General features: G+C 39.6%; 2 protein-coding genes across 5 annotated transcripts in view; both read left to right on the forward strand.

The window, feature by feature from the left end:
- The first annotated feature begins 1,962 nt into the window (after positions 1 to 1,962).
- On the forward strand, positions 1,963 to 4,017 carry LOC124096931 (la-related protein 1B). Its single transcript, XM_046451013.2, has one exon. The coding sequence runs from the start codon at positions 2,081 to 2,083 to the stop codon at positions 3,101 to 3,103; it is 1,023 nt and encodes a 340-aa protein (XP_046306969.1). The 5' UTR covers positions 1,963 to 2,080; the 3' UTR covers positions 3,104 to 4,017.
- A 3,277-nt stretch (positions 4,018 to 7,294) lies between these two features.
- The window catches only part of Il12rb2 (interleukin 12 receptor subunit beta 2), an 85,348-nt gene continuing 65,641 nt past the window's right edge, over positions 7,295 to 27,001 (forward strand). The window contains exons 1-4 of one of the 4 annotated variants that reach the window (XM_058581581.1): positions 15,503 to 15,572; positions 20,990 to 21,101; positions 22,900 to 23,072; positions 24,130 to 24,241. In XM_058581581.1, coding sequence (XP_058437564.1) covers positions 23,034 to 23,072; positions 24,130 to 24,241 — 151 coding nt within the window. In that variant the 5' untranslated portion in view covers positions 15,503 to 15,572; positions 20,990 to 21,101; positions 22,900 to 23,033. Of the gene's footprint in view, positions 7,798 to 15,502; positions 15,573 to 20,989; positions 21,102 to 22,784; positions 23,073 to 24,129; positions 24,242 to 27,001 lie in introns of those variants that run through there. The other 3 variants (XM_046451129.2, XM_046451127.2, XM_058581582.1) reach the window with 3 other exon arrangements.

The following is a 27,001-nucleotide window of genomic DNA, read 5'->3' on the forward strand; positions in this document are numbered from 1 at the left end:
TAAAAGTTATTAAAAACAAATCAAAGTAGGTTAATAATGTTAGCCTCTAGGAATAACATTGCCGTTGATCCTGTGTAGACTCAGTGAATCAATGAGCAAGCTCATTTTTTCACATTAAAAATTGAGTCCTTTGCACACAAGTAAATAACATATTATGATAAATATTTATTACAATAAATTGTACTTCATTTAACTCTAGATAACACAGCCGTCATACCATTGTAATCAAGTAATTGTGTTAGATATGTATATATTCTTTCAGTGAATGTTGTGCAAGTTTTTGTATTTTTCTTTGTTTCAATTGTTTACTAAAATGTAGTCTTATTTCTATTAAACAAAATTTGGCCAAAACAAGAAAAAAATATATGGAAACAAGAGAGTAAATTGTTTCCAAGGTTTTTTTTTTTTTTCCTTTTTTCTCCCTCCCCACTTTTCTTGTTCTTTCTTTTTCTTTCTTTCTTTTTTTTTTTTTTTTTGTACTGGGGATTGAACCCAGGAGCACTTTTACCACTGAGCTACAACCCCAGTCCTTTTTACTTATTCATTTCTTTTTTTTATTTTAAGAGGGTCTCCCTAAATTACTTAGGGCCTCCCTAAATTGCTGAGGATGACCTGGAACCGCTATCCTCCTGCCTTAGCCTCTAGGATTACAGGGATTATAGGTGGGCACCACTGTACCCAGTGTTCCAAGATTTTTTAAGCTTTCTTTTTTGTAAGTGGCAAGCTGAGATAATTATCAGCAAGAAAAACACAATGGCAAGGTTTTGAAATACTTGGACTTTTTTTCCCCCCTTTATCGGTTCTTTTTAGTTATGTATAACATTAGGATTCATTTTGACCTAAGTATAAAATCATGGAGTACAATTATTCTAACTCAGTTCCCAGGACTTCCCCTTTCCCTTCCCTCTAGTCTACTGATCTTTTGCATATTTACCTATAGTTTTTTTTTTAATTAGTATCTTGTGGATGTACATGATGGTGAGATTTACTGTGGTATATTCACACGTGGTACATAGGAAAGTTAGATCAGATTCATTCCACTGTCTTTCCCAATCCCATCCTTCCTTCCTTCGGCCTCATTCCTCTTCTTCTACTCCACTGATCTTTCTTCTATTTTTATCCGCCCCCCACCCTTATTTTGGAGTAGCTTTCACTTGTTAGAGAACATTCAATCTTTGACTTTTGGGGACTGCCTTATAAACTACTTCTTTTAAAATGTTCTATTTAGAACCTACAAAATGAGAGAAAATCTTTGACATCTCCACCTCAGCTAGAGTATTAATCTCTCTCTCTCTCTCTCTCTCTCTCTCTCTCTCTCTCTCTATATATATATATATATATATATATATATATATAAACTCAAAAAACTTAGCACCAAAAAAAAGACACAATAACCCAGTCAATAAATGGGCAAAGTAACTGAACAGACACTTCACAGAAGAAGAAATATGATTGGTTAACAAATATATGAAAAAAAGTTCAACATCTCTAGTAATTAGAGAAATGCAAATTAAAAGTACACTGAGATTTCATCTCACTCTATTCAGAATAGCAATTACCAAGAACACAAGTAATTAATAAATGGTAGGTACACTCATACACTGCTGGTGGGACTGCAGAGTGGGGTGCAACCACTCTGGAAGGCAGTATGGAGATTCCTCAGAAAACTTGGAATGGACCATCATATGGCCCAGTTATCCCACTCCTCAGTATATGACTTAAAATCAACATACTACAGTGATGCAACCGCATGGATGTTTATAGAAGCTCAATTCACAATAGCTAAACTTTGAACCAACTTTCAACAGATGAATGAATAAAGAAAATGTGATATATATACACAATGGAATATTCCTCAGCCATAAAGAAGAATAACCAGGAGGCCTGCGGGGCCCGCCCTCGCCTCCCTCCCCTGCGGCCGCGGGGGCGGGGCCGGCCCTGGGCCCGCAGCACCGGGCGGGCTAGTTAGTCGGCCGCCGCGCGGCCCGGCGAGGCGGCAGCCGAGCTCAGTTCCCCCAAAATTATAAAAGCAGGAAAACTCAAGACAAGGAAACCCAATAAGGCCAGTGATTTCAGCGATATGGCAAACTGGCCAACACCAGGAGAGTTAGTGAGCACTGGAAAAACCTTTTTGCAGTCTCAGAGTGTCATCAGCCAAGGAAATAAGAAGCCACAAATTAGAAAAGAAAAAGAAGAGAAGGTTGAAAAGAGGAGTAACAGTGAGAGCAAAGAAAACCGGGAAACAAAATTAGACGGTCCTGTTGAAAATGTGAGTGAGGACGAGGCCCAGTCAAGCAGTCAGCGGAAGAGAGCTAATAAACACAAGTGGGTACCACTGCACTTGGACGATGTAAGACCAGAGAGTCAAGAGAGACCTGGATCCCCGAACAGCTCTCGGTGTCAACCTGAAGCAAATAAGTCATCCCATAATAACAGGATAAATGACACACGAAGTTGGAGGCGAGACAGAGAAAAAAGAGATGATCAGGATGAAGTGTCCAGCGTGAGGAGTGAGGGGGGTAATATCCGAGGTTCCTTCAGAGGTCGAGGAAGAGGACGTGGACGGGGAAGAGGACGAGGCAGAGGAAACCCTCGAGTAAACTTTGATTATTCGTATGGTTACCGAGAACATGGTGAAAGGACGGATCAGCCATTTCAAACAGAAATTAACACCAGTATGATGTATTACTATGATGACGGTACGGGTGTACAGGTGTATCCTGTGGAAGAAGCATTGCTTAAAGAGTATATTAAGCATCAAATTGAATATTACTTCAGTATAGAAAACTTGGAACGTGACTTCTTTCTTCGGAGAAAGATGGATGAGCAAGGTTTCCTGCCTATTTCCCTGATTGCTGGATTTCACCGCGTTCAGGCTCTCACCACAAACCTTAATCTCATTTTAGAGGCCCTGAAGGACAGCACAGAAGTAGAAGTTGTGGATGAGAAAATGAGGAAAAAGATAGAACCAGAAAAATGGCCAATCCCGGGCCCCCCTCCCAGAAGCGTGCCACAGACTGACTTCTCTCGGCTGATCGACTGTCCGGAGTTTGTGCCAGGCCAAGCCTTTTGCTCACATACAGTCAGGGTGATGATCTACTGATGCCCTGGATGTCATCTGATGGGGATGTGCAGTGGAGCAGGTGGCTCACTGAAATGCATTGTAAATACTGGAACAAACCGTGCTGCAGAGATGGAAGCCACCAGACTGCCTTCCGTGTGAGAGTGTCCACTGCCGACCCCCCGGGCAGCCCGACAGTGGAGATGACCACCTCTGCCACGACGGAGACAGAGCCGGGGACCGCTGCTGGCATTCCAGGAGCTGCCTGCCCTTTTCTGTGTGACTGGACTCAGACGGCGTGGCTACTTTTATTTGCGGGGGAAGCTAATTGTTATCACTGTGGAAATACTGCAAGGTTCTGTCTTTTGTTTCCAGGCATATGTACTTGTGTCCAGGTCAATAAAGCAGAGAAAGAGAGGACTGCGTAGCCTTTCCCAGCTTGCCAGGCCCTTGGCTCTTGGTCTGCCCTTTGCCATGGTGAACATTGCATAACTCACGTGTTGAGATGTTTCACATGGACTGTAAGATTTATTAATGTGGACATTTAAGGGGTAAGAAATTGAAGAAATAAACAAGGGTATTTTTTCCATTATTCTTCAAAATGTATTTTTGATACATCAGTATAAGTCCTGCCCATCAGAAAAGCATTAATGATGGACAGTTTCACAGAGATTTTTATCTCATATTTCTTTGTCAGCCCTGTGCTTCTAATCGCAGCAAGCAACTTGGGGGCAAGTGTTTTAAAAAGTTGAAGAAATGTGACATTGTTTGTTTGTTTGTTTTTTTAAAGATATAATGGCTGATTGTAAAAGTTAGATTTATTTATTGTGTAAACTTGGGTCCAAGATGACATTTTTAACCAGCTTATGAACAATCATTGGTAAGTTGGATAATATAGAAAATACTTTTTCCACAGGGATAGTTAATTTAGGTCAGTCAAGTTGGTGATGCCTGTCCATTAACCATTTATGTATTATTAATAAAATTACAAGAATAAAAAAAAAAAGAAGAATAAAATTATGGTCTTTATTGGAACTGGAGACTCATGCTAAGTGAAATAAGCCAACCCCAAAAACCAAGAGCTGAATATTCTCCCTGATAGAGAATGCTAACACACAATGAGGGGTAGGGGAGGGGAATAAAAATACTTTGACTTAGACAAAGGGGAATGAAGGGAAGGGAGGGGGGGTATGGGAATAGGAAAGACAGAATGAATTGGTCTTTCCTATGTTCATATATGAAAACACAACCAGTGTAACTCCACATCATGTGCAACCACAAGAATGGGAAGTTATACTCCATGTATGTATAATACATTTTACTGTCATGTATATCTAAAAAGAACAAATAAAATTTAAAAAATAAAAATAATAAAGGTGCTGAAGTTGTGACTCAGTGGCAGAGCACTTGCCTAGCACATATGAGGCCCTGGGTTCGATCCTCAACACCACATACAAATGAATAAATAAAATAAATGTATTGTGTCCAATTACAAAACAAATATTTAAAAAAATTTTAACAACAACAAAAAATATTCTCTTTAGCTGAGTGCAGTGGCACACACCTTTAATCTTAGCTTCTCAGGAGGCTGAGATAGGAGGATCATAAGTTCAAAGCTAACCTCAACAACTTAGTGAAATCCTAAGTAACTTAGCAAGACTCTGTCGCAAAATCAAAAAAGGGGGTGGGGGGGTGCTGGGGATGTGGCTCGGTGATTAAGCACGCCTGGATTTAACACCAAATAAAAAATATTCTATTTATAACATCTTCTCACTTGGTGTTAATATAATCTGAAAGGGCAAAAAAAGAACCAGTGAGTTTGGGGGGTTTTCAAAACTATTTTTATAAAAAATTTCTTAGATACATTACAGAGGTAAATAATGTATTATTGAGAATTATATATCATCACAGAAAAACTTAGCAAGTTTAGAATTTTTTTTTCTTGAAAAATACTTTAATTTTTTTTTAGTTGTAGATGGACATAATAACTTGATTTTATTCATGTGGTGCTGAAGATGGAATCCAGTAACTCATACATGTTAGGCAAGTGCTCTACCACTGAGCTACAACCCTATCCCCAATAACTCACTTTTAACCAACTCTTTTAATTTTGTTACAAATGATTTTCACAATAAAAATGTACCATCTTGTTACAAAGTAGTATTGATTCTATAATTTGAAAGTTACTTGTTTCAAATTATTTACATACACAAATTACTGAAGAATGTAAACTACAGTATGTCAAAATCTCATAATTTGTACATTGTCAATCATAAGACATACATGTTCATATTTAAGGTCTCCTAAATTACAGGAGGTCTTAAGTTACTTCCTGAGCAGTACGGTGAGGCCATTGTCCTTAGGTTCAGCAAACCCGGACTGGACTCAGTGGTTTGGAAGAATACTACAGAGACAATGGGGTGGGGTGTGGGGAGCTACTGTTTTAAGAAATGCTGCCTAGTAGTAACACTAGTAGTAGTCACTGGGGATGGCACTGAGTGAAACAAGCGGTCAGGAGTGATGGGCTCTAAAAGTGAATATATATCAAGAAAATTTTTACAAATGTATTTGATTTAGCTATGCCTTTCTTTCGAATGTACATGAACAATGGATAATAAACAGGAGTCTAAATAAACCTAAAAAGAATATTTCAATAAATATAACAATTTTAAAAGGTTCTAAGTGATGAGAAAATGTTGTGCCATAATTTATGAGACAGTTCTTCTAATTTCTTACCTGTACATTATGGTATGTTTTATGACCAATCAATTCCCAGATTCAATGAAATAATGTTGCAAGGGCACCGCTGCCACTCCCCGCATTGTGTCCCTCTTCAGAACCGCACTACTATTTATGGCTGGTGTCAAGTTAACTCTTAAAGGTTAATTTCTTTCTTGGATTTTTTAGATTTTTTTAAATTTTTATTTTTTATTTGTTTTAATTAGTTACACATGACAGTACAATTATCTTGACATATCATACATTTGAATCAAATGGGGTATAATTTCTCATTTTTCTGAGTGTACAGGTTGCAGAATCATATTGGTCATAAAGTCACGTATGTACATACAGCAATAATAATGTCTATTTTATTCTGCTGCCCTTCCTATCACCCTTTCCCCTCCCCTCCCATCACTTCTCTCTACCCAATCTAATGTGACACACTTCTTTTTTTTTTCCCTCACATCGTCCTACATGTAATCTGTATAACGATGAGGGTCTCCTTCCATCTTCCATGCAATTCCCCTTCTCCCTCCCTTTCCCTCCCACCTCTCTTCCCTATTTAGTGGTAATCTTCTTCTCATGTTCTTCCTCCCTACTCTATTTTGAGTTACCTCCCTTATATCAGAGAAGACATTAGGCCTTTGTTTTTTAGGGATTGGCTAACTTCACTTAGCATAATCTGCTCTAATGCCATCCATTTCCCTGCAAATGCCATGATCTTGTTATTTTTTAGTGCTGAGCAATATTCCATTGTATAAACGCTACTTTTTTTTTTTTTATCCATTCATCCATTGAAGGGCATCTAGGTTGGTTCCACAGTCTAGCTATTGTGAATTGTGCTGCTATAAACATTGATGTGGCTGTGTCCCTGTAGTATGCTGTTTTTAGGTCTTTTGGGTATAGTCCGAGAAGGGGAATAGCTGGGTCAAATGGTGGTTCCATTCCCAGCTTTCCAATGAATCATGCATTTTATCCGATCATAATGGAATGAAATGGGAAATCAATGATAAAATAAGGAAGAAAAATTCCTACATCACTTGGAGAATGAACAATATGCTACTGAATGAACAATGGGTTACAGAAGACATCAAGGAGGAAATTAAACAATTCTTTGAGATAAATGAAAACACAGACACAACATATTGAAATCTATGGGACACTATGAAAGCAGTACTAAGAGGAAAATTCATTGCATTAAGTTCATTCCTCAAAAAAAGAAAGCCAACAAATAAATGATCTCACACTACATATCAACGCCCTAGAAAAAGAAGAGCAAATCCACAACAAATGCAGTAGAAGGCAAGAAATAATTAAAATCAGAGCTGAAATCAGTGAAATCGAAATAAAAGAAACAACTGAAAAAATTGACAAAACTAATTTCTTTCTTAATTGTTTGAAAGCAAATACAGATGAAAGTTCTTCCCTCATCCCAGTGGGTGGTCTTGCACTCCGGGGCTCTAGACCGGGGCGCTAGGGGGAGGTAAGAGCTGGGCGGTCCTGAGAGCTTAGAGGAAGAACACCTCGGGGAAACTTCTCTGGAGGAGTGCCGCCAAGAGTGCCACTGCTCCCAGGCGGTGGGAGCCCAAAGCAAGAGTGTCTCCATTATCCTATCTTGCTGTGCGCTGACTCGATGAGTCAATCTGCGCTGTCTCATGACACAGGCTGGATTACCCACATTTTTAATGCAGTGTGCAGAGAGAATTACCTTGCTCAAGGCGACACAAGCACAGCCCACAAGTGGCGGAATCCCCCGCCTCCTCTTGGACAGCTAGCGGGGACCACAGGTCCGGGCTGCACGCCCCGCAGCTGGACTATTCAGCAAGTTTCCTTCTGATAGGTGGCCGCGGCCATCGTTGCCACCCAGTGCCCCCACGGGGAGGCTTGGTGGCCAGCACAGCCTGAGAGCGGGAGCTGGCAGCAGGGGCGCACCAAAGGCCACTGCGGGAGACACGTGAGACCAACAGCACCCGGACCGCCGGGTCTGCGCCGGCGCTGGCCACTGTTAGAGCGCAGTGAGTACCCAGGGAATGGCTTGGGGGTGGAGAAGGCGCTGGGGATCCCAGGTCCAGTCCAAGCCGGGTATCTAAATACCCTGGCTTCTGGGCTTGCTTCTCCCCGGGGGATTTGGGTGTCATTCTCGCTTATGGCCCTAATCCTTTGAGCACTGATGTTCTCTCATGGGGGCTGGTTTAAAGTTTGGCTACATAGAGAAGGGGCTCTCAGACTGAGCCTCTGAGGCATTTGCTGGGACAGAGCACAGAGTAGTAGTGCACTCCAAAGCATGAAGCAGAGGACTCCCCTCAGGGGCCAGCCTTACTCCATCCCCACAGGCGTGACTCGTTGCTTTGTAAGGAATTTCATGTCTGTACAATTAGATCTAGGTTTTACAATTACTAACCCAAATACAAGATTTTCCCAAGTATGTCTGAAGAACAAGGAATAGTCAGTCTTTTTTATTTTTTATTTTTTTAACTCTGGTTAATTGTTATAATCTGCTAAGTATGTGCCCTATGTGGAAGAGCTTCTACTGTGTCCCTGATCCTTGGGTATACATTGCTATCCTATATAATAATTCTTTAAAAACCCAGTGAAGGGGCTACTCCCATTTTGCAGATGTGGAAACTTGAGCACACAGATAGTGAATTCCAAATTTTATGTTCCTTTGACTTGTAACTCTGGTTCATAACATTATATCTACACCCGCATGAGCACACAAATACTATATTCACTTTCTCCATTTACAAAGAATGTACACTACTACCCCATTTCTCTGTGCAATTCAGAACTGAGAGAATTATAGTATCTAAAAGCCATTTATATTATAGTATTATAGTATATAAAATTATATTATCTAAAATCAATTATAGTATCTAAAAGCTACTAAAAGTATAGTATCTAAAAGCTACTATCAATTATAGTATCAATTATAGTATCTAAAATCCATCTCTTCTCCCATTCCAATGCAAAATTCTCTGTTCATTACTATCATTCATTAGGCACAGCAAGCCCTGGGAGAGTTTGCAAAGTGCTGTTATTGTGTGTCACAGTTGTTGAATATCACCATGGTTAGATAGGACAGTAAATTTCCAAATGCTTCAGATTCTGATCTTAGTATTCATTCTTAGAATGAATTTTAGTATTAAAAAAAATTTCTAAAGCACAGGTGTGGGTTTTAAAGGAGAAGAATCCTCATGCAGTAAATGTTGCATATCATTTCTCAATGTGACTTTATTTTTTAATTACTGCACATGCTTTGTTTTCTAGCACATCATTTCTCACCCTTATAATTGCACTCACAGCACTGCTGTCAACACTTACATATAAATTTGTGCAAACTAACCTGGAAAGAAAGTCAAATCCGGGGCTGGGATTGTGGCCCAGCGGTAGAGCGCCCGCCTAGCACGGGCAGGACCCGGGGTTCAATCCTCAGCACCACATAAAAATAAAGACATTGTGTTGTGTCCATCTACACCTAAAAAATAAATATTAAAAAAAGAAAGAAAGTCAAATCCCCCAAGAAGTCTTGCATAGTTTAGTCTTGGAAGTTTCTAGCACTCTCTACTAGAACTTGCTGGTAACAATGTTTGTCCTTGTTGTTTTCAAATACAAATATGTATTGAATGTCTATCATATTCAATTCATTTGCTGGACAAGTAAAAGTAAAGAAATATAAGACCCAGTTTCTGTCCTTGAGGAGTTAGCATAGGCATTTGGCATGAAGTCAGAGAATTGGAATCTCTTCATAGTAAAACAGATGAATGGGTCAAGAGCAGGGCTGTTTAAGTTAATTCTAACAATGTGCTTGAAAATTAAGTGATATTGTCCTTTTCATTATCATCATCAAAATAGCAATGATAATGATTGAGCTCTCACTATGTACCAGGCACTATGCTGAGAGCTTCCCAAGTAATCCTTGAAATAATCCTGTGAAGCAGATGCTAATTTTATTCCCTTTTTACGATGAGGAAACTTAGGCTGAGTGATTACATGACTGTCACAAGCCACGCAGCTAGAATTATTGAGAGCTGAGACTTGAATGTCCTGGCCAGGTCCTCTGCTCATCTCATTACTGCTCCAGTTGCTCAGCAGGCTCTTGTGGAAGTTGGGACTGGGATGATGGGAGTACAGATGGTTCAATTCATCTTCATGTGGGTCACTTTGTGGCATCAGCATGGAGCACTGTGGGTTGCTGAGAATAAATGAGGAGTGCGAGCCAATTCCCACAGAATTTAGATGGACAGAAAGGGAAAGCTGGTGAGATCAGCAAACATCAAGAGTGAATTTTCAACCCAGGCATGGTAGTACATGCCTATAATCCCAGCAGTTCAGGAGGCTGAGGCAGGAGGTTTGCAATTTCAAAGCCAGCCTCAGTAACTTCGAGAGACTCTGTGTCAAAATAAAAAATAGAAAAGGGCTGGGGATGTCAATGGTAAAGCCCCTCTGGGTTCGATCCCTAGTAAACGCTTCCCCTCCCCTCAAAAAAAAAGTGAATTTTCAAAGGGAATTGAGAGGAAGGGAGGAAGAAAGGTCATGGGAAGTATTGGGGAATAAAATCTACCAAATTATGCTATGTCCATGTAAAAATACACCACAGTGAATCCCACTTTTTAAAAAAAAAAAAAGTTTTAATTTCTCAGGTGATCACGGAGTAAAAAGAGCAGCATGGCATATTGTTCTAATCTAACTCTGAATTTATTCCTGGTTTTCTATGTTATCTTGGTCACCTTGCAGATTTTTCCCCCTATAGTATAGTGAACCAAATGTTAATAACTGAGTTATAGACTCTATAGTGTGATAAATTGATAATAAAGATCAGAAAAGAGATTAAGATTAGAAATATTGGGCTGAAGATTTAGCTACAAAGTAGAGCACTTGCTTAGCATATGCAAGACTCTGGGTTCTATCCTTCAGCACTGCAAAAAAAAAAGAATATTAATTAACATTCATTTTGCAATGATATGCAGGAAAAGAAACACATTAACATCAAGCAGAGATATTGAGATGTGCAGAAACTTCAGCTGAATTCCTAATTTACATGAGAAACCTTGTGGGGTGGTCATTAATCTTAGCTTTTTTGCTTGATTTTTTTACCCCCTTCCCAAGTGTGCTTCCAGTTATCTTATGATAATTATGCAACTCCTGCAAAACTCTCAAAACAATGCAACTATAATATGCTTCAATATTTTAAAATGTTTTTTAGTACATTATAGTTAGACATAATATTGGAATTTATTTTGACATAATTATGCATGCATGAAATATAATTTGGTCAACTGGTATGATGGCACATTCCTGTAATCCCAGCAACTTGGGAAGCTGAAGCAGGAGAATTGCAAGTTCAAAGCCAGCCTGAACAATTTAGTGAGACCCTAAGAAACTTAACAAGACCCTGTCTCAAAATAAAAAAGGGCTACTAATGTGGCTCAGTGGTTAAGTGCCCCTGGGTTCAATACCTGGTACCAAAAATAATAATAATAATAATAAAAAGAAAGAAAAGAAGTATAATTTGTCTCATTTCAGTCCCCAGCACTTTTCCCTCTTTCTCCTCCCCCTGTTCTCCTTTCTCTATTCTACTGGTCTTTCTTCTACTTATTATTTTTTAAATTGATGCTTCATAGATATACATAAAGGTGGCATTCACTGTGGCATATTCATATGTGTGCATAGCATAATTTATCCAATTTCATTCCGTGGTGCTTAAATATTTTTAATGCTGCATAGTGCTTTATGAAAAGACAGAGATTGATGTTACAAAGTTGATGTTACTATTCTCCATTAGGCACAACAAGCCCTGGGAGAGTTTGCAAAGTGCTGTTATTGTGTGTCATGGTTGTTGAATATCATCATGGTTAGATAGGACAGTAAATTTCCAAATGCTGCAGACTCTGATCTTAGTATTCATTCTTAGAATGAATTTTAGTATGAAAAAAAAAGTTTCTAAAGCACAGGTGTGAGTTTTAAAGGAGACAAAACTTTCCCGGATTTCACAATACCAGAGATCCAAAGGTCAATTTCTTAGCAAGACCGTACAACGCCATAATCTACAAATAAAGACGTGTAAACTGAGGATGTCAAAAGAGAGAACTTTCCAATAAAGAAGGAAAGTAATGGAAGAGATTTAATTTTCTCAATAAGTATTGATTGCTTTGTGTTATTTGTTTGTTTTGTTTTGAGATGAGGGGTCTCGACATGTTGCCAAGCTAGCCTTGAACTCCTGGGCTTAAGAAATTCTCCTGCCTCAGGGTCCCTGGGCACACACCATTTTTAAAGCAAGAAAAGGTAGCTCTGAAATGTAAAGTTACTTTCCTGACACAGGTAGAAGTGGAGGAACCAGGGATGGCATCAGGTCTTACATCCCAAAACGCCATGCTCTTTCCAGTGCATCATCCTTCCTGGTAGGAGATGGCTTATGTTATCTATAGTTCTATTAAAATGCAGAGAGAGAAAATTGAGGAGGCTGGATTTTGAAAATTTGTTTGAACAAGTGCTGTGAAAGCTAATCAGAGAAAAAAAAGAACACATCAAATACTATCAGTTGATTTGAAAGTGCCTTGTTTAAGACTCCCTGTCTTGCTTCTTTTTTCTTTCTTTTCCTCTTATTAATCTGTTGGAGGGATGCTTGTTCATTTTCTAAGGTGGCTCACAGTAAGTACCAAGGATTCAGTGATGAGTTGGGGCAGGATAAGATTCCCTAATTTATTTCAAATATGATTTGTTTATACACAAGATTTCAGGAGCCTATCAATTATGTCAAGTGTGATTTATCCAAAATGGAATTAAAGAAAAATAGAATTGACAGAAAGAACATTACAGCAAATCAGAAAAGAAGGCAGAAAAGGGTAAGGGAACTACTTGTAAGAAAAATGATAAAGAGATATGAAGAGGTAAAGGAGAAAATATGCTAAAATTTAAAAAAAAAAAAAAAAGTTTAAAAGTCTCCTGAATTTGAGCAAGAAAGAAATTTTCTGTCCTTGGGTAAAATTAAAAAGAAGCCTCAGAACTACAAACACTGACCAGTGAGATAAGAGAAAACTTAAGGGAGCCCCAGCAGCTACAAAGAAAGGAAAACATGTCTATAAAACTCAGCTGGGGGGGGGGGGGCTGGGATTGTGGATCAGCGGTAGAGCGCTTGCCTAGCATGGGCGCCACCAGGGTTCGATTCTCAGCACCACATAAAAAATAAAGGCATTGTATTATGTCCATCTATCTACAAAAAAAAAAAAAAAAAAAACGCAGCTCCAGTCAACCATGTTTGGACCACTGGGTAGAGGGGGAGGTAGAGGTAGTTGATGTGGTATTGCTTTCCTTCCCTTTTAAACCATTTCACATACCATGAAAGGGCAGAATTGATGATGAAGCCTGACAGACAAGCTTTTGCCCATGTTATGGCTTGTTAGATTTTCCATCACATGGTGGGCTCAGAAAAATAAAAAGGAGATAATGCTTCAGTCAGAAGACTGTTTTTTTTTTCATAACCTAGATCAAGAAAAGCCATAGAGAAAAGCGTGGCTCAGTGACCAAGCTGTGAATTAGCTACTGGGCAGGTTTGATTTGTTCTGTCCCTATATTGCAATAGATAATTAGATGTTTACATATTATATATGTGTACAGGATTTTGTTGCTTGATCCTTTTTTGAAGGAGGTGGGTATCAAATGATAAAACTTTCTGAAGATTATATGCCTTAGGCATAGTAAATGGTTTACCTGAGGGGTGACACAAAGATTGTTTGTAATTTTCAGAGTCCCAGAATGTAATAGATCAACAGAATATCACATTAGTATTAGTGGTCGCTTTAAGATTAGCATTATTTGTCTTTTGCAGCCATTATTGCCACTAAGAAGCAGCCTCCCATGCTAGAAGCAATACTGGATTAGAAATTAGGGGATCTAAGTTCTGATGTGGATTCGGCTATCAACTCGATCTTAGACAAGTACCCTCTTTTCTCTAGGTGTCCATTATCCATCTGTAAAATAGGGAAGGTGGAATAGATGACCTCCAAAGTGCAGCTTTATAATGATCTACCACCAGTAAACCATATCTGTACATAACTTTGCAAACAAGAAGGGACGAATTTTGTTCCCTGCCTCCCTAAGTCTACTGGTCATTAGCAGCTTAGCAGCTTGCATCTGTGAGAGAGCCAGACTTGCTGCATGATCAGAACAATCATTTGGTAGTTCTGTGGTAGCCCAGACAGAAATATCAGTTATGGGGAGGGAAAGAGACAGCAGGGGCTAGTGGGTGCCATCTAACCTCTGAGGTCCCTTCTTTATTGCCTAACATACATTTTCCCCCTACTCTAACAAATCACTGAAAGTCATAAATGATTTAGGAAAGAAATGCTAAGCAGGACTCAAGAGAAAATGGGAAGTGGCCTCAGTAGAGACTATACTCTGTGGCAAGTATTCGCAGGGGCCCATGACACTGGCATGGTAGTCCAGGCGGTGTCATTATGTCTGTTGCAGGATTAAGGAAAGGGTGCCTTCGCAGCTGGTAGCACTCAATGGGATGAGACTTGCTGCCATTTTCCCTTGAACTTAACATGGTGCTACAAAAGCAAGCTAACCTAGAAGCACAAAGCATTCCTGCCCACGTGAAATTTTCACCCGTGGAAAAAAAACAAGAATTGTGTTGTTTTGTTTTCCTAGCCGTGTGCAGACAGTTTTGAAGCAGCTGCATGTTCTGTGCTTCTGCGGGAGCACGGTGTGGGGGGGTTTAGGGGGTGTGGGTTAGGGGGTTGCCGCCAACCTCCTGCCACTTGGTGTGGTTCCCACCCACCCCCACCCTCTGTGACATTGTTTTCACTGTCTGGAAACTGTCACAACTTGAGTGATGAGTCAATGACATGGCACACTCTTTGATTCTCTGATTCAAGTTAGAATTGTAGTATTAATATCGACCTATAGGCAGGCTGTATGGAAGATGTTTACTGTTGATAGCAGGTTTCATTTTATTGGAAGATACCTCATTTACTTGAAGGTCTTTGGGGCTTCTGAGCTTCTCATAAATGGAGTTGTTTTCACTTGGGATTCACAGAAAATTAGCAAATGTGTGTTTGTATCAATGTACTATGTAAACTCAAATTACCATTTTATCTGTTTCTTATGTATGTTTATATTAAATACTACATGTAAAATACCTTACATATATTATAAATGGTATGTCTTAAGCTATTTAATATATAGGAAATTTGAATTTATAAATATATATTTCAAGTATGAATACATCCATTTTAAATCCTTATTTTGACCATTTAAAAATTTTACTATTTAGGGAATGCTATAACTTCACAAATTGAAATGCATATAGTGCTATTTATATTATCCTTTATAATTAGGAAGCAGAAATGTTTAATTTCTATGTATCTGTTCATTCAGCCATCTTCTAATTCAATACATAACTTCCTCTATGCCAATGTAGCAGCTAGGTTGGCTATGGAGGGACAGAAAATTACCCTCCTTCCTCTTAGAGTCTCAGCTGGGATCAAGAATTAAACTGACATATAAGAGGTTAACGGGAGAAAAGCATACAAATTAATTTAGCAAGTTTCATGTGGCAGGGGAGGCCTTATAAATAAATAAAGACCCAAAGAAGCAGTTAGTCAGTTACTTATACACTGAATTGGACAAAGAATAGCAAACTCTGAAAATGTGACTGAATTATGTGGGATGCTTAAAAGATAAGTTATTCTAGCAAGGTCTGTACCGTATTCTCTCAGTCTCAACTTCTCATCCTTAAAGATAAGGATGTTGCCTATCTTTCTAGCATGAGGAAAATGTCTTTCATATGGTAATTTCATCTGCTTTAAAAAAATAGTATGAAGGTCAAAATGATCATCTTGAACTTGAGGTGTTTCAAATGTCTTCAGCCTAAATAGCTAGTATTCCATCCAGGCTGGTATATTTTTAACCTCTTCACCAAACCAAAAATTTATTAATAATGCCAATCATATTGTAGTATAATAAAATTTAATGTGGTTTAATTAGTTTAATTCCATTAAACTAAACTAGAAATAAACTAGATGAACACAGAAAACCCACGTAAGTTTCATCCAGGTCAGCACTATGTGCCACACACTGTGGCATCTGCACACCCCCCTCCCTGCCCCAGGAGCTTGCAAGATAATGGAGGGACAGACACCTAAATCAATTAGTTCTGCTTAATAAAGCAGGTGCTAAGACAGGAGGATGCCGGGAGGCGGGAGGTTTCAGTCTCACCTGAAGACGTAAGTATGGCTTCCTGAGGTCTGACCGTGTGTTTTAGTCAGCTTTTTTACTGCTGTGACTGGCAGAACATCATGGGGGAAGAGTGTGGCAAAGGGAAGCAGCTCACATGGTGATCAGAAAGCAGAGAGAGAGAGAGAGAGAGAGAGAGAGAGAGAGAGAGAGAGAGAGACTTGACTCTCCAGATACAAAATATATTCCCCAAAGCCACATCCCCCTCTTCCCACTCCTCCAGCCACACCCCACCACTTCAGTTATCACAGTTAATCCCTATCAGGGGACTAATTCACTGATTGGGTTAAGACTCTCACAACCCAATCATTTCTCCTCTGCACCTTCTTGTGTTGTCTTACATGTGTGAGCTTTTGGGGGACACCTCACATCCAAACCATAACCCCTGTGACTTAACATAACACCACCTCCCATGTCCATTGCTATGTCCGAGGTAAACATTACTATCCATTACCATGTCTGCAGTTGTTCTAATTGGTCTGCCTGCTTCTACTCTGGTCCCCACACTTGTAATCCAGAGTCACGTGTGCATGTGTCCTATATAATCCATATCCTGTAGCACTCTCAACTAAATAAAGAAGTAAAACCACTGATTAAACACCAGTGGTTTCCTGTAGGTTTGAGAGAATAGTCTCCCTTTCACGTCAAACAAGCCCTGGCAGAACTGGCTCCTTCTACTTCATGTCAAACATCCCCACTGTTCCTTTCTCCAGCCAGCCGGTCCTTATTTCTAATTCTCACCTCTGCCTCCGGGCTCCACACTCTCACCTCTCTCTCTCTCTCTCTCTCTCTCTCTCTCTCTCTCTCTCTCTCTCTCTCTCTCTCTCTCTCTCTCTCTCTCTCCCCTCTTCTGAAACTCACTCGGCCAGCACCACTGTTAATTCAAGCTTCACTTCTTAGAAACACTTTTTATGACCAGATTCTTTCTTCCCAGTTCTCTCTCCTCTTCCCATCTGAACTTATGTGTTACTGATCTCTTTGTCTCTGTACTCCAAAATATTGTTTACATGAGTACCAATTCCCACCTATCTTGTTCTGTATCCCGAGCCCCTGACTCTTAGCTGTGGCTCCATACCTGTGTGTTGAATGAATGAGTGAACAAAGGTGTCTGAATTGAGTTTGGATGATTAGAACTCGTCATTTAAGAATGCTGAAAATGTGAGGCGAACAGCATGACCAAAAGTCACAGAGACGTGACTAGACATGAGATGGGCAGGGGCACTATAATCTCTGTGTCACCAGACACTAGAGTATTGGCAAAGAGTGGTAGTGAATGTGGAAATCAGGAATTAGCTCACAGAGGCCCCTGTACATCATGACAATGAACTTTTTAGTCCAGAAAGGGGAAACCAGCAGATTTTGATTTTGATCTGAGATTCTCAAACATTTTAAACCAGAAACACATTTTATGGTGTCTGTAAACTGAGATCCATCCAAAGCTTTTGGAGGCTGTGGGATCTCTCAGTTCCTATTTCCTTCCTCCAGCGGGGGAGGTTCTCACGTCATAACTGTCTGCCCAGTTCTTCCTTCCTGTTATACTTCTAAGGACTTGTGCGATTAGAGTGGATCCACTTGGGTAATCCAAGATAATGGGCCATCTCAAGGTCCTGAACTTTAATCACATGTCCAAAGTTCCTTTGACAGGTAAAATAAATACCCACAGGTTCTGGGGAGTAGGGCATGGACCTTTTGGTGAGCTGTTATTCTGCCACAAGGATGTTTACAGAGATTTTTTTTGTAGCTCATTTTCCTTTTTCTCCCTTCTTCCTTTCAGTAAATATTTATTGGTACTAGTATTTTCCCACGTTAAGTGCTGGTATATAACCTGAGCAAGACATTCAAAATTCCTGCTCTCCTCATGGCTGATATTCTAATACAGTAGATGACAAGCAAGTAATTAAAGAAACAAAGTAGCTGTAGATTGTTCCATGAAATCAATTTTAAAAAGTTGATAAGTAGCAAATAGATGGGGAAGACCACTTTGGTCAGGGAGGGTCTGGGCAGGGGAGGGATAGGTGGTCAGGGAGGGGCTCTGATGCTATCTGAAATCTGAAGGATGTAAGTCAATTGGCAGAAGAAGAGGATTCTGGCAGGGTGCATGGAAGGGCACGGTCCCCCAGGAGGCAAAGAGCTTGCATTAGTTAAGGAAGGGTCTAAAGGCTAGTGTGAAGGGAGCAGAGTGAGCCAGGCAAAAAGCAGAGTGGGTTATAGTAGCAAGGTGGGGAGTGGAGTCCCGGGGATATAGCTCAGTTGGTAGAGTGCTTGTTTCACATGCACAAGGCCCTGGGTTCAATCCCCAGCGCCACAAAAAAAAAAAAAAAGAGAGAGAGAGAGAAGAAAGAAAAAGATGATGAGCAGGAAGGCCATGCTGTGGCTGAGAAACCCTTTGTGGTGAAGACTTTGGATTTTATTCTAATTAGCAATAGGGACACATTGGAGGTGTTTAAATGGTGTTGGTTATAATGGGTAACATGATCAGATTTACCTTTCTAAAAGGTAGTTGGCTACCTAAGGGTAAGGATGGACTGGAGAGATGTGTTAGAGGGCTCCTGTATTCTAGGGGAGAGATGTCAAAGTAGATTGGAGTAGGATGGGGACAGTAAACATGTAGAGAAGTGGATTGAACTGTGACATATTTTTGAGGTTCAGTGGATAGAACCAGTGATGGTTTAATTGAAGAGGATGACAAAAAGAGTAGAACCAAAGATGACTTCTGAGTTTTTAGCAACTTAGAGACATGGATGACATTTGCTGAAATAGAACAAGCTGAGGGAAGAACTGGTTTGAAGAAGGGAGGCAAAACTTTGACTTGAACTTAGTATTGAGAAGACCATTTTATATCCAGTAGGTGAAGACAAGGAAACAAACATGAAACCAAAGCTCAGGGAGCTGTCTGATTGCAGATCTACATCTGACAATCTTCAGCTCATAGATGCTATCCAGAGGAGCGCCCCTAGGGAGAAAGTAGAAAGAGAGAGGGGGAAAATAGTATATATGTATAATCCTGAGTGTGCTGAGATTCTCCACAGCTAAAAATCAGGAGGAAGAAGAGCAGGCAGAGAGACTGCTGAGGAAATGCCAACATTGCTAGGGTCTTACCTGCTCGATAACTAGGTGATAGGTGGAGGAGTTCAAGAGGCACTTTTCTAGAATCCCACCAGGGCAGGAATGTTGTGCCTCTAGTGCTTAACATGGTACCCGGTACCTGAAAGATGGCCATCAATACTGGGTACCCGGTACCTGAAAGATGTCCATCAATCTGGATGAGTCAGTGATTTGTTTTCTGAGGCTCTCCCAAATATTCTGTCACATTTTCTAGGCCTGGGGATAAGAGGTGAGCATTTGTGTTGGCAACTTCCCAGTGGACTGATATCACAGAAATTTCCAGCCTACATTATAAATTTGAGGCCCACTTTTAAAAGAATTTAGAGAATTTGTTAAGACAAGTAGAGTCACTTCTTAAGTTTGAACTGAGAACAGATCAGAAATCAACAGCTTACATTTTCTGAACCATTCAAAGTAAAAACACTCTCCAGGCATGGTGGTGCATACTCGTGATCCCAGTGACTCAGGAGTTAGAAGCAGGGGAATCTCAAGTTTGAGGCCAACCTAGAAAACTTAGCAAACCCTGTCTCCAAATAAAATTAAAGGAAGAAAGGACTGGGAATGTAGATCAGTGGCATAGCATTTGCCTATCGTGTTCAAGGTCCTAGGATCAATCCCCAGCAAGTAAGGATAAAATAAAATCAGCCAAATAAGTCACAATAAACAAGTGAACAAGTAAAATTGAGCTTCTATAGAAACCCAAACAACCCCCTTTAGACTGCTGAAATTCCTTTCTTATTGCCAAAGAAATCAATCTTTTACTAAGTTCCTGGATGGTTATGAACATTTTTTTTTTTTTTTGGTGATGGTAGTGGCGGGTACTAGAAATTGAACCCAGGGATGCTTTATCACTGAACTACATCCCCGGCCCTTTTTACTTTTTGTTTTGAGATAGGGTCTTGCCAAGTTGCTGAGGCTGGCCTCAAACTTGCAATCCTCCTGCCTCTGCCTCCTGAGTTGCTGGGATGACAGGTGTGTGCCACTATGCCTGGTTCATGAGCCTTTTTTATTCTACTGTTGTTTTGAATCACATGACTAGATTAGAAATTCTCTCTAGTCAAAGTATTCCATTTAACGATGATGACGATGCAACCCTGTTTGGAAAAGAAACAAGTTTTGTGTGAGACTCAGGTTACATAACTTGCACATGCTCTCAAAGTATTTAAACCCAGTTCCAAAGTGATGTTATTAGGAGGTGGGGCTTTGGGGTGATTAGGTCACAGGGCTAAACACCCATGTTTGGGGTCTCTTATAAGAGATCCAAGCAAGCAGTCTTTCCCCTTCTATCTTGTGAGGACACAACTGCAAAGCACTATCTCTAAACTGAAAAGTGTGTCCTTAGCAGACAGTGGATCTTCTGGCACCTCTATCTTGGACTTTTTAGCCTCCAGAACCAAGAACAATAAATCTCTGTTGTGTAAAAGGAGCCAGTCTTCGGTCTCCTGTTATAGCAGGTGGAGCCAACTAAGATGGCAGGCTCCTTCTCCAACCCCTGCTGACCCCAAGAAGCTTCCCTAAGATGGGGTTGGTAAGTGGTTGAGATTTTCAGTTTACTAATTTTGAAGGTAGACTTCATTTTTTAAAATAGCATGCAAAATCCTTTTTAATTTTTTTTTTTTTGTAGTTGTAGATGGACAGCATGCCTTTATCTTATATGTTTATTTTTCTGTCTTGCTAAGGATTGAACCCAGTGCCTCCCACATGCTAGGCCAGTGCTTTGTCACCAAGCTACAGCGTCAGCCCCAGCAAGCAAAATCTTAACAAAATGCTGAAAAATGAAGTGATGCTTTAAGTTATTCTGAATGATTTTGGTTCTGGTATTTTCTGAATATATTTGACATGAATGAATTTGTCTTCTTTTACAAGGAAAAGCACAGGATTGAATTGCAGAGTCGACTGTTGATGGCACATACTCTTAGAGGATGCTCTTTGGAACTTGTTTTTTTGACCATGTGGCTATTGATTAAAGCACACATTGGTAAGATATGTCTAGAAGTTTATATTTAGAAAGATTTGTGTTTTAAATTCTCAGTTACAGATGACCTGTGTGTTTATTGTAAATGTACTGGTAACGGTCTTTTATAGTCAATCTTTTGTCATTTAAATGGATAAGTCTGATTCTGTGTTTATAAGCAGTATATATTTTATTTGATTTATTCCAATGATGAATGTAAGAGTCCAATCATATCATTTTCTTTTTAAAAAGTAGTTAGGTAACCCTGCTAGAAAACCCAACTGGTCTTCGTAAATTTATGATTTACTTTACAGTATATTTTAACAGAGGGTATTTATGGATAAATTAGTTATGCTAAAAAAATGGCTGACATTTTCTCTGCTTTTTTAATAAGAGTTTATTTTCAGCTTTCTGGCATATTAGAATCAAAGAAGATCAAAGAAACCAAGACCAAACATACAAATAAGATTTAAGAAAAAGAGAGACTCTATTTTAGCTTTGCAAATAAAAATAAAAAGAATTTTCAGTATTTTCTTTACTTGATTTAAATAAGTTCTTGCTAGGGTTGTGGCTCAGGGGTAGAGCACTTGCCTAGCATGCATGAGGCACTGGATTCGATTCCCAGCACCACATAAAAAATTAAATAAACAAAATAAAGTTATTGTGTCCATCTACAATTAAAACCATTTTTTTAAAAAAAAGTTCTTTACCAGTTCCTATTTAAGGTAGTTGATCCAAGCATTCTTACAATTACTTTAAAAAAAAAAAAGACAATTTTCAGTGGAGGCTTTATATCATCCCTGAAAATTCAGGGTGAATCTTTGTTTCTGAGATTTTTAAATTGAACCTTGTCAATGAAAAGCCTCTTGAGGAAAGCAAAATGCTGAAAAATGAAGTAATGCTTTAAGTTATTCTGAATGATTTTGGTTCTGTTTTAATAAGCATTTAATGTGGCATCTGGAATGTAGTAAACAGTATAGAAAACTCTGTTAAGAAGAGGAATACATTCATGAAGTTTATATTAGCTGTTTCAGGTAAAAGTTCATCCACTCCAGGGTCTTACATCTTGAAGAAATATCAAAATATGGCATGGTAACACTCACTTTCCATCTTTGATGCCAACTCCCAACACACCAGAGCTTTTGAATGTTTTCTCTTTGTTATAAAATAATGTTGCAGATTCACACATATTTAATACCATGAATATAGCAAGAGAAGAATTATTCCTAAATATGATCCTAAAGTTTGCAATAGTCTTTTAAACCTGTCTTTTTTCTCTCTCTCAGTATGAGAATTGAAGTAAGCATTATAAATCACAAATAGTGATGAAAACAAATGCAATTTATTCTGGGAAGCCTTCTTTAATAGTCTGAAATTTTTACATACACAAGATGCTGGGTTTTCCTGGAACTGTGTTCCTGAATGTTCTTCCAATTCTACTTTCTCACCATCCTCCTATTTGTAGTTTTGATTACAGTATTACTGTTTTGAGAAGGATGAATGTTTTAATTTAAATACAGTTAGACTTTAATATGGTTGCTTCCTGCTCTCTTGTGCATCACCAATACTGCTAGAGTGATATAGGTTATTTATATTCCTGTAATCTGTTAGGTTTAATTTTATCCTGCTTTTGGGATTGCAGCAACCCTCCACTTTGAAATGGGCCTGTTATTGTCAATCAAGTATTGCTTTTGTATTTTATTGCAGATGTGTGCACGAAAGGAGATGTTACTGTGAAGCCCTCCGATATAATTTCACATGGATCAACTGTCAATATTTCATGTTCCTTGAAACCCAAACAAGATTGTTTACCCTCTTCCAGATTGAACACATTGGTCCTCTACAAGATAGACAAAAAGATTGGTCACTACCCCGGTCGCTCTGTCAGTATTCAAGTCACAGATCTTTCCCTTGGTTCAACCTTGTTTCGCTGCAGACTTGCCTGTGGGAGAAGTTATGAGACTCCAGTATGTGGGGCAGAGATCCTTGTTGGTGGTGAGCATTCCTTTCTGAGTTCCTAAAAACAGGTGATCTTTTGGTGTTTGTCATGTGTTAAGCAGAATCCAAACACAGGACAGAATTCTTTCTTCTCCTATCACATGAAATATTTTATCTTGATGCCAATATAAACATCTTGATGTAAGAAGTCTAGAAATCAGTAGATTCAGGGGTCTTATTTGATAAGATTCTCCTTCTCTCTCTTTTCCTCCTCTTTCTTTCTTACTTTCCCTTCCTACCTACCTCTCTTTCTCTCCTCTGTGTCTGACCATTAAGACCATTTATTTACCTATTGTCCCTGGACTCTAATGGTAGGACACTGGATTTCTGCAGTTGGGTCTTTGTGCCTTCTTGACTTATGAACATTTGCTCAAAGCTGCAACTTCCAAAATACAGGAAAGATGTATCTGCTTCACCTTAGCAACTCAGGTGGATGACACATGGCATAGCGCCTCTTCCCTCTTCATTTAGTACCTAAAACGTGGTCCTTCCATCCATGCTCACCCCTGACACTGGTCATTGTACTTATCAGAGGTTAAAAGAAAACCATGATTATACTTACAACCTTTTACTGGGATCTCTAGAAAATTGCCTGAAGCAAATCCAACATGCTAACACTTCAAAGGGGAAGGGGAGTTGTACAGTCTCAGGTAGGCAAGAATGAGGAACAGAGCCAGAAAATGAGTAAAAGCAAATACTATTTATGTGTCACTTAACAATGGGGATAATTCTGAGAAATTGGTCATTTGTTGATTTCAGCATTAAGCCAACATATAGTCACCTAGAGTAACATGGGTACAAACAACATCATTGGGCAATACAATCTCATGGATCACTATCATATATGTGGCCCATCATTAATCAAAATATCATTGTGCAGTGGTGCATAAGGGCACAAGGTAGTGATATTCCTGAGCTGGCCATAGCTTCAACAGAAAATACATGTGGTTGTTGTCACTTAGGGACATCACCAAAAAGTGCATAGGGAAATACAGTGACAAAGGAAAGAAAGAAGAAATTAACTGACTCCAATTGATCTAAGTTTACCTCATAGGACATCAACTCCCCTGCACTTCTGGCTCTCATTGCTTTTCTCCAGGAAGCTGCTGAGAGGAAAGAACTGAGATGTGACAGCTGGCATCTGCTGCATGAGCTACAGGCACAGGGTGAGCCAGCAAACACTTAGCTGCAGTTTGCAGCTACTCAGGTCCAATGGGGAAAGCTAGTGAGTATGCATGGACTTTGAATGATTCCATGGCACTTGTGCCTCAGGGATTTCAGGGAAGCTCTGGAGTGGCAGGTGAGAGGCATGAGACTAGGAATTGCTGTAACAGGCTGGATGACCCAGCTTTAGGGACATGGCCCATGTCATAAAGGCAGTGATACAGAGCTCAGTGAGGTTTCCCGTAAAGGTGGAAACCTCTTCTCTGTGACCTATGAGGTTATGATTGCTGCCAGGCAATTTCCTGGAGAGCCATCAGAAGCATTGAGCAGATGACCAAGCAAATAGCCAGGCAGATCATTGGTGGAGAGGAGGCATAAACTAAGTTCAGTACTTCTCTTCCAGTTCAGGACCACCTGTTCAAAACATGTATGTATTGACCATGTGTTCTCACCATTGACAGTCCTGCAATAGAAGGTCCATCTGTGGGCTTTGAATCCCAGCCCTACTATGAACCATGAACCCCTATACAACTTAAATTCCATGAGTCTCAGTTCCTCTATCTGTGTTATAAAGATAATAATGCCTACTTTGTAGGATGGTTGCAGTGATTGTATGACCCTTATATGCAAAGTGCTTACTCCAATGCCAGGCACATAATGGCACTTAAGTGACTTGCACTAGGGTCACAGTTCCATCCAGTTGCACTCTTCTTTTTCATGCATGCATCATGCTGGGTAGCTGTGCATTGACCATAGACAAAATTATATTTTTTCTCAAAAAACACTCTTGGAACAGGTGTGGTAGTGCACGCCTATAATCCCAACAACTTGGGAGGCTGAGGCAGGAGGATCGACAGTTCAAAGCCAGCCTCAGCAACTTAGCAAGGCCTTAAGCAACTCAGTGAGACCTTGTCTCTAATAAAATATTAAAAAGGGCTGGGGATGTGGCCCAGTGGTTAAGCACCCTTGGGTTCAAACCTCCATACCAACAAAAAAACAAAACAAAAACCACCATTGGAGGATTAAGTTCTCGTTCAGTGATAGAGCCCTTGTCTAGCAGGCAAGGGTTCAATCACCAACACTGGAGGGAAAAAAAAAAGGAAAGGAAAAGAAAAGAAAAAGAAAACACCATTGTTTCTTACCTCCCTTCCCTCAGAGCATCTGTCACGCAAGTAACTCACCATCTTACCAGATAGTGTTGCATATTTGCATTAGACGTTCTCAGCCCTGCAATATCAATTCCCAGGTGTCTACAGTGGTACTGGCATTTTCTTCTTTTTTTTAGTCCTACAACAGCTTTGACAGTACCTTTCGGATGTACTTAGCGATTTCATTCCACTTCATAGCTGTGCTCTCATAGATTAGAGTGCTGCAAACCCTTTTCACGTTTTACTTTTCCAGCACATATGTATGTGACAGTTTGCAGCATCAGAAGGTCTAGGGAGGTGGTAAAGAGTATCTCTCATGGTTCAGTTCAGTTTGGTGGTGCTGCCGAATGTTGCATGTGCAATGCTCAAGTGTAAACCACACAATCAAATGGCTGCTCTTTGGGCAAGTTTAGCACTTTTGAGAAGGATTGACTGGAAGTGACACCTTACTCTGGGTATGCAACTCATTCCAAGAAAAGACACAATGAATTTTGGTTTCACTCAATATAGTCAGCTCAATGCTATCTGGTGAGGGAGTAAGCAGCCTATTTTCTTTTTGTGGTAAGGGGTAGGCCATTGTATGTTGAATATCATCAGGGGTCTATCATCAGGTTTTTCAGAACTAGGAATAGGCAAACTGTCTTTAAGCATTTTCTTCCCAGTTCTTTCTCATGCTTTGGCTTCTCTACTGCCCAGAAATCATTCAAATTATGTAGAAACTAAGCAATCAGTGCACAAGCTTAACCTCAGAAGATTGAACTTAGAAAATGAAGATAATAAATAAAAGACCTTGGGTTCTTGCTTTCTCTGTTGATATTTCTGAAAGCTGTTTTTCTAAAACTTTATTTCCCATATGATGTAGGGTTTTAAAAAATAATAATTACCCTAATCTTCTGACAGCGTCTTCTATTGTGAGTTCTATTGTAAGTTCATAAGAGTGCAGAGACTTTGATAGCTGCTTTTTCCTTGGCATCAGTTATTATACATTTATATCAAGGAGAATTTTGTCCAGTTTCCCCTGGAAAGACAGTCCTGGGCTAAGGGACATTTTGATTTCATGATCCACTGAACTCACATTGAAAATGTTGACTTACTCTATGGGTGAAAGTCATTGTCTTTAAGATGAATTTCCTCTTTTATAGGAAGGGTAGGAGTTGATTATTTATTATGTAAAGTGCCACGTTCTTTATCTTACTGGCTCACCAAAAGACTCGAGGTCTTTAAGGGCAAAAATGGCAACTGGGCACAAGTATTTGCTTTCTCTTCCCCTGAAATAAAGCCAAGATGCTATTAAGTTTTCCAATATCACATATCCTCAAGGTCAAAAAGGATGGGAGGGGAGACACACCAAAACTAAAATTTTGAAGTTGGAAAGGAGATGGACCAATGATAACAGTTAGCCTACATAGGTAGCCAGGAGAAAAGTTGCAACCTAATATAAGGCAGACACCATTTGGGGGGAAAGACTCAGAAATTGACACCATGTACTTCTGGAAGGGACAGTAAAAGTAGGGTTAAAAATAGAAGATTTGACTGTAAATCTATTTGAAAAGTGCTTTGGGTACCTGAGTCCTTCCCAGCTTCATGCAGCCAGATAGGTACTGCTTGCAGCAC

Source organism: Marmota monax, unplaced genomic scaffold (genome assembly GCF_021218885.2).
Source record: "Marmota monax isolate L192 unplaced genomic scaffold, Marmota_monax_Labrador192_F-V1.1 WCK01_AAM20220418_F8-fsc00023, whole genome shotgun sequence".
Classification (NCBI taxonomy): domain Eukaryota; kingdom Metazoa; phylum Chordata; class Mammalia; order Rodentia; family Sciuridae; genus Marmota; species Marmota monax.